Here is a 12,477-nt window from a genome sequence, read left to right on the forward strand (position 1 = left end):
TTCATAACAATTCAAGAAGATGCAAGGCATAATAATGATAAAGAACCCAATCAGATAATCTCCTTAGTGCAGCATAAATTTGTTGCCATGTCGGATTTTCTCTGGTCTTAAATGATTGCGGCAATGACCATGAGAACCGCAGGTGTGACTACCCCAGGAGGGTTCAAACACATTGTGGTTTTGTATCACTCATCTCAGTCATCTCTTTTTAGACAAAGCAATTAATGGTTTTGTATCACTCATCTCAGTCATCTCTTTGTGTCTGTGTGGCTTCAAATTAGGAGCTGAAACATTAGCAGTTTATTTCATGTTGCAGATGCAACTTGCAATATTAGAATGAGTTCAACTTGAAGATAAGGAATTACCTATACTGTGATTGAAACAACCTGTGATCCAAAGCTGCACATTTAAAGTTTTGTGGATCAACTGTTAATCCACTTTGTAAAGGTAAAACACACTCAAGTGTTTTATATATATATATATATATGTAGTTTAATAAAGTTCTACTAAGCTAGCAAGTTGTTCAAATACATACTCAAACTCATTTTTTAATTTCCCATATGGCCTTAAACTTCAACTAAACTATATGACTTATTAGTAAGTAGTGTGTTTACTAGACCGACCCCATTCATATGGAATTAAGACGAGGATTTACTATCTTAGTATACCTAGAGAAGCATGTTAATTAAGGACATGCCTGAACTTTTTTGGAATCCCACCTACCTTTCAATGTGCAATTCCCTTGATTCTGCACTTGCCGTCATGTTAACACCTGCTACCCTTTATGTTTTTAAAGTAAGAAAAGAACTTTCAAAGTGCTACCAAAGATGTCATTGCAATACATTTTATATCAATTGACTGAAGATACTCAAACTTTAATTAAAGCAACTTTACATAGGTGGTACACAAAGTTGCAACAAAATAAGCAAATGGTACTCATGGTTGCGGCTTGATTTTCATTATCAGGGCGTTTCTTGATGCAACAATAAATGCTCGGGCTGACAAGTGTGAAGATATGCAAACTCCAGTGCAGAAACAAGAAATTTTGCAATGGTTTTGATGTAAACCACACAGTACTCCGACAATCTTAGAAGCCAAATAAAAAAATATTGTTGCAAACATGACTACAATAAAATGGAGCTTTTATTGATCAATATATACATATTAAAATGCACATAGTGCCATGACTAAATTTTGAAGTGGAAACATCCAAACTAGCTAGCCTACAAGTATCAGAATAAAAATCTAACCTCAGCAATACAACCACCACCTTATTTAACTAAGCCTTCTGAGATTTTTTTTTTTATTTTCTCAGAAAGGCTTAATGATTATGTGGTCCGGACCTAAACATCCTAAAAAAAGCTCCTGCAGATTAGCTTCAATTATCAATAGCTATGGTACTAAAAGTGGGTTACATCTAAACTGCTGAAAAATGGTCCTCCTCCCACGAAACCGCTGTAAAATGGTCCTCTTCCCTCTGTTACTTCGTTGTCTTCTAAATTGAATCCATCAACCTACAAATCACATACACTTGAATTAAGTTCATAAATTAAAATCAAAACTATCATTTTGTTACATTGCTTAGTTTGTTCATTTTAAAGGAAAATGACTTTTGTCAACAAAAACAGTGAGAATTACCCAATGATCATCTTCTTCTTCGTATTGATTAAAAGCTGCAACCTTTGGAAGCTCCACCATTTCGTCGTTGCGTGCAAATCTGCCACGCACCCTAGGCCGGTTGTCGGCTAATGTCTTCCGGCATGCATACTTGTACCAATACAAGAACAAAATACCCACACACAATCAGATTAATCGTATACATTATTCCTTACAAAAGTTGATTTTTAGTAATTAATTAGTCAACTCTTCTGAAACAGTAAAAAATGGAAATAGTCTTTAATTGTACTATTACCTTAATTGTCTTGTTAAAGTTTCTCTGTGTGCGCTTTGCTCTGTATTTGTGAATCCTCTCCTTCCTCTCTTCTGCACTGTAACGTCCCACTTTGTAATTTGCTTCCTCCATGAATGAGCTCTCTGCAGCTAATGGACTCGAAGACATCCTATGGTTTGTTTGGTTTGCTTTCACTATCTGAACAAGATACAATGAACACAATTTGATTAAATATTGAAAATAAATAAAAAGAATAAAACAAAAACAGAGGAAAGAAAGCTATATTTATACTACAAATCTATCAATATATAATGTATGTATATGAGGATGGGAGGTTCAAACTGGAAACCACCTCTCCATACAGAGGTAGCCTCCTCAAAAGCCACAATGGCCAGAGCCTCATGCAACTGTGCTAGCTCTTTTATATTTATGTATGTATTTAAATGTGTATATGTAGCTCAAGAAGAAGAGTAGAACTCACTTGTAAATCTCCTGTACTGCAAACCCTTCTCATTTGTCCGGGGGAGAAGCTGTTTTGAGGTGGGCTCATGATTTGGGGCTGAAAATTTGGAGATTCCATGAGACCATCAAAGCAAGATTGAAACAAAAATTCATGTTTTCCATTGAAAGAGTTGTTCCTCTGCATCATCTTCATTGCATTTTCAGTACCACCATAACTGTGAGGCCCAAAGGACTGATAGCTATTAGGAAGGTGAAAAGCCAATTGACATTCCTCTGTTTTCACCTCCAAAGTAGAGTAGTCTCCATATGGGTTTGCGGAATTTGAATCATTCTGCAAATGAGTTGCTTGGTAGAGAGAAAGATTTTCAAGTTGGTGACTTGGGGGTGAAGAAGACAGAAAGTTAGGGGCAATTCTGTCAAAAGAATTGGTTTCATCAAGAGTGTTGTTGTGAAGAACTGTGTGTTGGTTGTCTGGAATTGCTTGAAGGATATCAATGGATGTGTCAGAGAAAGGAGAGAAGGGGTCATTAAAGAAAGAGTCATCAAATACAAAGAGATCAGAAGACATTGAAACCCACAGGTGGAATTGAACACAAAACCAATAAATATATGATTGTAGCTAATAAATATATATATATATATATATATATATATATATATATATATATATGTTGGTTTGAAGAAGAGACAAAACACAGGTGATGACTGATGACACTTTAGTTGGTTTGTTTAATAGAAATGCTTCACACAACAGAGGAACATGACAAGAAAGCCATTTCTGCTCTCTCTCTGTATGTGTATATGCTCTCTCTATATCTATATGCTCTCTCTCTCCCTACAAACACACACAGACAATATCTCTCCAGTAGAGAGCCATTTATAGAAGGCCTCCCTCTCAGACCTCAAACAAACACAACGGGAGCAGAGCTGGTGTTGCTGCTGATATAAAAAGAAGGGAATCTTGCAATGATGCCCCAAAGTTTCTCTTATTTCTTGAAAGGACCCGTTGGTTAATTGTATTCCGAACTTCTAACAATTAAACAAATTTTTTTCATATTGTACCCCAGCCAAAAAAATAAATAAATAAATAACACTAGCCTGAAAGTCAGCATTATTACAGACAGGTAGATGTTAAGTTTGACGCGTGACACTATGACGCGTAGGAAAGTAACGTAACGGTTGCGTCAAACATCTTCCACTTTCTAAAATTACATGTTTACCTATTTAATTTTTATCTATAATATGTGAATTGACTAATTTACTTCCAAAATAATTTTCAAAGCTGTCAGAACTACCAATACCCAAATCCAAATTCCACAACAATTTTGCTTAAACTGGACAAAGACAATAAGGGCCTGTTTGGGGGATGCTCCATCTTGTTCTATGCCCTTCCCTACAGTGCAAATGGACACTATTGAGAACACTAACTTGTTTGGTATGGACTGTATTGTGTCCAACAGTGTTAGAACAATTTCTGTTTTTGTGCCAATTTCCGGAACAAAAAAATCATGTTCCAAAGTGTTCCCAAATTTCAGCCGGCCCACTATTCACTGTAGAAAGGAGAACAACAGCCCAAAGTGCAGGAATTCTTAGATATTTAAGAATTCTTAGAACAACAGCCTAATTATGAACTTGCCTCCATCTCTATTCTCGTTCTCAATTGTGAACTTGCCCTAATTTCTGAAAAAACACTCTGACTTGCCCTCTCTCTCTCCAATTGCAAGCTACAAAATCTAAAAGAATCAGAAGTTCGAGACCCACCTCCATCTCTATTCTCGTTCTCAATTCTGAAGTTGCCCCCTCTCTCTCTGCAATTGCAAACTACAAAATCTAGCAAATCTGTGAACTTGCCCCCCTTTCTCTTTTAAGAACAATCTCAGCTTTGCGTTTTCCGACGAACCCCACCTTTGTGTTTTCCGGTGAACCCAAAGCTTCGGCGCGTAGATCTGTCACTCCGGCGAGCTCTTGTGCGCTCTCGTCTGCCAATTCCGACGAACCCCACGTCTGCGTTTTTTTAACTGAATTTTTGTTTGATCCAAATTCTCAAATCTCTTGCACTTTTTTCAAATCTCTTGCGTAGACCATGATTATCAAATTAACTCCTAATAAAACATGAAATGGAAATGGAAATGGAAATGGAAATGGAAAAGGAAAATGAACTGTGCATATCTCACTCTAAAATAACGAATTCTCTCCATTTTCGTAAAAACTCCATCCAGCTAATTTCTGTCCTCTTGCATACTTTAATGCACAAAAGACAATTATATATATATATATATATATATATTATCTTAAATTTTTAAAAAAATGTTAGATAATATAGTATATGACTTATTATTATATAATATAATATATAATAAAATTTGTTTTTCTATATATATATATATATATATCAAAATAGCTTGAACCCTCATTTTTTATATTTGTCCATCTGAAATTTAAAAAATTTAAATTTAAATGGAGAAAGAAAATAATTGTGACTTATTATTAGATAATATAATATATGATTAAATTTGTTTTTCTATTTTTAGTAAAAAGGTACTGAAGAAGCAAATTTTTTATTTACAGGTTTTTATTGGTAATTTTTTAATTAAAAAAATCCAACACTCGTACTAATTTCATGCAATGAAATTTATTGGTAATATTTACAAGTTTTTATTGGTAATTTTTTAACAAAGGAAACCCAACAATTTTTTTTGGTAACTTATAGTTTTGGAATTTGTCACTTAAAAAATATATATATTTCATGATTGTTTTTTTTAGTGATTTTGGTTATACTTTTATTCTTCCAAACATGTTTTGTTCTTATATTTCTTAGAACAATATACAACACCAAACATGTTCTACCATGTTTTTGTTTCAAAATTCTCAGAACAAATATGGAACACCAAACATGTTTTGTTCTCGTTTCAGAACATCACACTACAAAACACTTGTTCTGTTCTAAGCTAGAGCAGTACACTACATCACACTACACTTCCCAAACGGGGCCTAAGCTACTTCACCATTGGGAAAAAAGGGATGATGGTGTATAATTATTCTAGAAATTCACGTTTAATCATTTTATAAATAAAGAGCGGTGATGTAGAAAAGGCGGGTGGAGAGAGACTGATGGTATAAGGCTTACAAGGGATAAAAAAAAAAAATAAGTACTATACATTTTAATAGTAAATACTTTTAAGCCATAGAAAATTTTTTTAATGTGTCTTTGAATTTTTAAGTGTTACGCATTTAATGTTAATTGAAATCACCTGTAACGACCCAAGCTGATGCCAAAATTTTAAAAAAAATTCGGTATAACCTCCCTTAAATATGGCCCTTTAACAACCTGTCCTAATACACAAAACACATAATATACTCCAGCATCCCATTCATCCGTTCATTATACCTCAACATAGTTTCTCTCATGGTGGAACATCCATACACCAATTAATCTAAATTATCATAATTACAGTCCCGAAATACATGTTTAAGATTTAAAGTCCCTGTCTTACAACGTTATATGATACAATTGCATAGAAATATATACCATAATTCAATTAGTTTCATTTACATCAAACAAAAAATAAATTCGTTCTTAAGTTACAAGGCCATGAATACTAACTTAGTTACATTTCCACAACTATAAATATACATAGCATGGTCAAAATACAAAATAGCAAACAACCTTCTAACAACTTTCAAACTTGAGGTGGATTGTCGTCCACCGGTTTATTTCCAAGACCTGAAAAAAAATAATATAAATAGTAGGGTGAGCATAAAGCTCAGTAGGTGACACTTAAGACACACATCTTGTGTCTTTGTGAATCTAAACAAAGCATAGGCCAATGGGAAATGGGGATCATACAATGTCAGGAAATAATACAGCATAACGATTTAATCTCAAGTATATCTAATGCAATGCAATGAGATGCAATGCATGCTAGTGTCGCTCCCCATTTTCATAATCCAAAACATCGTTTCTAAACTGTTAATACAGCCCGCTCTTTGGTATCCTCGCCGCGACACGAGAGGAGGATTGGCTAGTGTCCCTGACCCTTGGTAACCCCGCGGCGTCATTATGGGGCCCAGCTAGCTGAACCACGCAAGGACGACTCCTTAGTCCCCTCTAGGTTATATTAACCTCCGGCCCGTTGGTAATCCCGCAGCGACCGGGTTTCACATAAAACCATCTCATCAAAAATACTTCCCTGAAATTCCCCATATTTATTTCAAGAACAATTTCTCCCATTTCATGCAAACCCAATAGTATATGCATGTATATATGTTCCATACATTCAATGTCATGGCATTTAAAATTCTACACCATAAAATTAAACATTCAACATGTTCAACATCTCCCAAGTAATTATTAACACATTAAGATACAACAAAGTATATTTAAGTATGCTTTACACATAAAACAACTCACATTCATACACATGACTCTTCTGTCGGCTCTGAGCTGTAAGTTACCTCTGTCTTATTAACTTAAGCTTCTCTGCATCATCTGTTGCCTTAATAGGCAAAAAGTGAGCCGTCTTGGTCAATCTGTCAATGATGACCCATACGGCCTCATTGCCCCTCCGTGACCTTGGAAGTCCTGCCACAAAATCCATAGCTACATGTTCCCATTTCCACTGCGCTACAGGCAATGGTTGCAATAAATTGACTGGTCTCTGATGATCGGCCTTCACCTGCTGACAGGTAAGGCATCTAGTCACAAACTGTGCAACATCTTTCTTCATCCCGTTCCACCAATACTGACGTTTCAAATTATGATACATCTTGGTACCATCTGGATGAACTGCAAAGCGGGAAGTGTGAAACTCCCGTAAGACGTCCTCACGATAAACCGTAGGAACTACCAACAAACCCCTGAACCGTAGACCCCCATCTGCATGCAAGGCCCAATCTTTCACTGTCTTACCATTGGAGATCAAAGCGTGAATGGCATCTAAATCCGAGTCCTGTCTCTGTGACTCAATCACTCGTACAACAAGAGTAGGCTGAGCCACAAGACTTAACAAGAATGCTGGCTCACTGTCAACATCGTCATCAAAACAATACAATCCCATCTCTGCCAAATCCTTAAGCATCTTTCATTTCCGAATAGCTAGACTAGCCAAAGTTCCACGGGATTTCCGGCTTAAGGCATCTGCTACCACATTTGCCTTGCCTGGATGATACTGTAAGTCAAAATTGTAGTCCTCCAAGAATTCAACCCATCTTCTCTGTCTATTGTTCAAGTCCTTTTGGGAGAAAAGGTACTTGAGACTTTTATGATCCGAGTATACCTCGAATCTTTCACCATACAAGTAATGTCTCTAACACTTCAAGGCAAATACAGCTGCCGCTAGCTCCAAATCATGAGTATGGTAGTTAAGCTCGCTAGTCTTCAATTGCCGAGACCCATAAGCCACTACTCTACCATCCTGCATCAACACACACCCTAAACCATCACGGGAAGCGTCACAATATAACACATAACCCAAGCCACGCTCAGGTAACCAACACTGGAGCTGTAGTCAATCTTGTCTTCAACTCCTGAAAAGATAACTCACAGGCTTCATTTCACGTAAACTTGATCCCTTTCCGAGTCAAACGAGTCATAGGAGCTGCCAAACGGGAGAAATCCTTTATAAATCTCCGATAATAACCCGCTAGGCTAAAGAAACTATGGATCTCAAACACATTCTTGGGTTGCTCCCAATTCAAAACTGCTTCAACCTTTGATGGATCTACTGACGCTCCACCTTCTGAAACAACATGCCCCAAAAATTTCACCTCCTGTAGCCAAAATTCACATTTCTCATATTTAGCATAGAATCGGTGCTCTTGCAAAATCTGTAAAACAATACTCAAATGGACCTCGTGCTCCACCCGAGATCGTGAATACACAAGAATGTCATCCACGAAAACTACCACAAACTGGTCCAAGTAATCGTGAAAGAATGGTTCATTAAGTCCATGAATGCCGCTGGCACATTAGTCAAGCCAAAAGGCATAACAAGGAACTCATAGTGTCTATACCGTGTACGGAATGCTGTCTTCGGGATATCCTCATCCCTGACCCGCAACTGATAATAACCAAACCTCAAGTCAATCTTCGAGAAACAACTGGCTCCCCTCAACTGATCAAATAAATCATCTATCCTTGGCAAAGGATACTTATTCTTGATAGTGGCACGATTCAACTTCCGATAATCAATGCACAACCTCAAAGAACCATCTTTCTTCTTAGCAAATAAGACCGGTGCGCCCCATGGTGACATACTCGGTCAAATGAAACCCTTCATCCTCAAATCATCAAGCTGCCTTTTTAATTCTTCCAATTCAACTGGTGCCATACGATACGGTACCATAAAAATCGGCGCGGTACCTGGCATTAACTCAATAAAGAATTCCACTTCTCGGTGTGGAGGCAACTCTGTTAAATCCTCCGGAAACACATCCAGAAAATCATGAACAACTGCAGGATAATCCTCTTTCACAACATCATCTTCTTCAGCTATAAGGCTAGCCAAAAAGTAATCACCATGACTCCGTCCACGAATTCTATAAAACGATGAAATGTGGGAATCACTCCGATCTCCCACGAAAAAGAAACAGTCTCCCTCGAGAGTACAAACTGTAACCTTTCCTCTGAAATAGTCGATCGTGGCATGAAAGGAAGCTAACCAATTCATCCCGAGAATGACATCAAAGCTAGTCATCTCCAAGAGGATAAGGTCAAACCCGGCTATCATAATGGAATAGTGCCTCACGACTCGGCTCAAAGATTCTGAAACTCCAACTGGCGTATCAACACACAACGCCCGATCCATAAAACTGACCTCTAACCCCGATGCAAGTGCAAATGATGATGAAATAAAAGAATGAGATGCACCAGAATCAAACAAAACACGGGCCCAAGAACCAAACACTGGAAATATACCTCGGAGAACAGAAGATCCAGGAGATGCATCAGTCGGTGCAAGGGCAAAGACATGCCCCTGTGGTGCCTGTGCCTGTGAACTACTAATCTGAACACCAGATTATTGTGCTGACACAGTAGGAGTATCCCTCCTAGCTGGTCGTGAACCCTGAGAAGACAAGGCAGGCTATGGTGGTGGCGGTGGTCTGAAACCTGATTGAACTGTAGCCGACTGTGACGGCCTCTGCCGTGACCCTCTGCTACTAGCGGTGCTTGCTCCCTGACTCGGACAGTCCCGAATCAATTAGCCCTACTGGCCACACCCATACAAGCCTTCGGAGCTGAAGAAACTGAAGTCAATCTCTTGGGACAATTGGACTTGTAATGTCCAGGCTGCTGGCACTGAAAGTAAACAACTGCATTCCTATCAGACCCAGCTGGCAACGGAATGGTGAAGCAGATCGTGCAGACTGCTGCCCCTGAAACCAAAATGAACCACTCTTGTTCCTCTTCCAAAAAGATCCCTCTGAAGCTGGTCCTACACCCCTCTTTTGCTTCAACTGTTCTCTTCTTGTATCCTTCTCTTTATTATCAGCCTCCAGCATCAAAGCCCTTTCCACTGCTTTAGAATAAACCTTAATGAACTGTGTCGTGATCAACAGCCTTATCTGATCATTAAGACCAGAAACAAACTTCCGAGTCTTGTTAATTTCATCTCTCACCATTTCTGGAGCAAAGCGAGAAAGTGAAGTGAACTTATTCTCATATTCCGGCACTGACATGCTCCCTTGAATAAGGTTATGAAACTGGTCTTATAACTCTCATCTTTTGGAAAGCGAAAAGTACTTTTCATAAAACAATTCCTTGAACTTATCCTAACTCATTTCCTCCACCTTGTACCGGCTCGTAACTGACTTCCACCATAATTTGGCATCCTTAGTAAACTTATAAGTAGCTAGGATGATCTTCAAATGATCCTCCGTCACATCCATTGAAATCAATTGAGTTTCAACTTGCTCCATGTAGTCATCTGCTATCATTGGATCCGCACCGCCCTCAAACATAACCGGCATCAGCTGAGAAAACCTTTTAATAATCTTAAGACACTTCTGAGCTGGCGTCTCCTCAACTTGAACTATAGATTGTGGTGCCGACCGCGACTGAACAACAATCGTTGCCCTCAAGGCATTTTGCAGTAAACAATTCAACTCCGGTGCCACAGAACCTTCACCCACTTCTACAGGTGCTTCAACATTATCCCTCCTTGTGGGGACAACTCTCGGGGGAATCAAGTCCCTAAGAAGTGTGTCCTCATCATTTAGCTCCTCTGGGTTGGAGCTGGAGCTCTCACCAACATCACCCTAGTCGGCCTGGAGCCAACTTCCCTTTGTTCCTCACGCAGTAACATCGTGCTACAAAACGAGAAAAAGGTTCAATAACATAACACTAAAGTCCACTATAGACAACTCAACGTGAAATGATGTCGTAATGACACTTAGCATGCAAAACCATGCAAGAAACATTTTACCATAGACATTTAAGCACGTAAGCACATAAGCAGTTAAGCATTCTTGTTCAAGTAATAAGCAAGTAGCAAATAATCAATACACAATGAAATCAACATCCCACGCAATCCTATATAGGCATCTACCCGTCGTCCTAATGGTTTGAACCATGACTTTGATACCAAATTTGTAACGACCCAAGCAGATGTCAAAATTTTTAAAAAAATTCGGCATAACCTCCCCTAAAAATGGTCCTTCAACAACCTGTCCCAATACACAAAACACATAATATACTCCAGCATCCCATTCATCCGTTCATTATACCTCAACATAGTTTCTCTCATGGTGGAACATCCATACACCAATTAATATAAATTATCATAATTACAGTCCCAAAATACATGGTTAAGATTTAAAGTCCCTGTCTTACAACGTTATATGATATAATTGCATGGAAATATATATCATAATTCCATTAGTTTCATTTACATCAAACAAAAGATAAGTTCGTTCTTAAGTTATAAGGCCATGAATACTAACTTAGTAACATTTCCACAACTATGAATATACATAGCATGGTCAAATACAAAATAACAAACAACCTTCTAACAACTTTCAAACTTGAGGTGGATAGTCGTCCACCGGTTCATTTCCAAGACATGAAAAAAAATAATATAAATAGTAGGGTGAGCATAAAGCTCAGCAGGTGACACTTAAGACACACATCTTGTGTCCTTGTAAATCCAAACAAAGCATAGGCCAATGAGAAATGAGATCATACAATGTCGGAAAATAATACTGCATAACGATTTAATCTCAAGTATATCCAATGCAATGCAATGAGATGCAATGCATGCTAGTGTCGCTCCCCATTTTCATAATCCAAAACATTGTTTCTAAACTGTTAATACAGCTCGCCCTTTGGTAACCCCGCCGCTATATGAGAGGAGGATTGGCTAGTGTCCCTGACCCTTGATAACCCCGCGGCGTCATTATGGGGCCCAGCTAGCTCAACCACGCTAGGACGACTCCCTAGTCCCCTCTAGGCTGTATTAACCTCCGGCCCGTTGGTAACCCCGCAGCGACTGGGTTTCACATAAAACCATTTCATCAAAAACACTTCCCTGAAATTCCTCATATTTATTTCAAGAACAATTTCTCCCATTTCATGCAAACCCAATGGTATGTGCATGTATATATGTTCCATACATTCAATATCATGGCATTTAAAATTCTACACCATAAAATTAAATATTCAACATGTTCAACATCTCCCAAGTAATTATTAACACATTAAGATACAACAAAATATATTTAAGCATGCTTTACACATAAAACAACTCGCATTCATACACATGAATTTCTCTAGACAACATTTAAAACAATCATTGATACAATTAACTTCTAATTAAGCATGCTTGGCACAACAAAGGAGTATAACTCATAATGGAACAAGAAGGTAGTGGATTAAGGTGTCCCTACCTCAAATTTGCACAATACCCTTAAAATGGGTCTTGAATTTTGAACTCCAAGGAGGGCACCAAATCTGGAATTGTTCTTATGGATGCGTAGAGCTCGTAGTGGGCTTCGTTTTGCCTCAAACAGCACCTTAATCCACCAAGAATTGAAAGAGAAATCAAGATTTGAAATTGTAAAAGAAAAAGAAAAAAGAAAATGCAGAGGCAGCGAGAAAGAGTGACTAAAGCTGGCCGAGGGAGAGCAGA

At 38.1% G+C, this 12,477-nt stretch overlaps 1 protein-coding gene across 1 annotated transcript; it reads right to left on the bottom strand.

The window, feature by feature from the left end:
- Positions 1–1,400: 1,400 nt before the first annotated feature.
- LOC132281562 (zinc finger protein CO3) lies at positions 1,401–2,949 on the bottom strand. Its single transcript, XM_059783256.1, has 4 exons — positions 2,373–2,949; positions 1,913–2,089; positions 1,639–1,767; positions 1,401–1,514 (listed from the first exon to the last, which is right to left on the bottom strand). The coding sequence occupies exons 1-4, from the start codon at positions 2,919–2,921 to the stop codon at positions 1,401–1,403; spliced, it is 969 nt and encodes a 322-aa protein (XP_059639239.1). The 5' UTR covers positions 2,922–2,949.
- Positions 2,950–12,477: the final 9,528 nt, after the last annotated feature.

The sequence above is a fragment of the Cornus florida genome, unplaced genomic scaffold (assembly GCF_030987335.1).
Source record: "Cornus florida cultivar Cherokee Brave unplaced genomic scaffold, ASM3098733v1 CherokeeBrave_3.0.0_Hap2_Chr11, whole genome shotgun sequence".
Classification (NCBI taxonomy): Eukaryota; Viridiplantae; Streptophyta; class Magnoliopsida; order Cornales; family Cornaceae; genus Cornus; species Cornus florida.

Excerpts from the sequence above, each read along its gene's own strand:
- LOC132281562 (XM_059783256.1), bottom strand. The coding sequence starts at position 2,921 with ATGTCTTCTGATCTCTTTGTATTTGATGACTCTTTCTTTAATGACCCC. Across the intron at positions 2,090-2,372 it reads GCAGTACAGGAGATTTACAA|ATAGTGAAAGCAAACCAAAC; the intron begins GTGAGTTCTACT and ends TATCTTGTTCAG. Across the intron at positions 1,768-1,912 it reads ACTTTAACAAGACAATTAAG|TATGCATGCCGGAAGACATT; the intron begins GTAATAGTACAA and ends TATTGGTACAAG.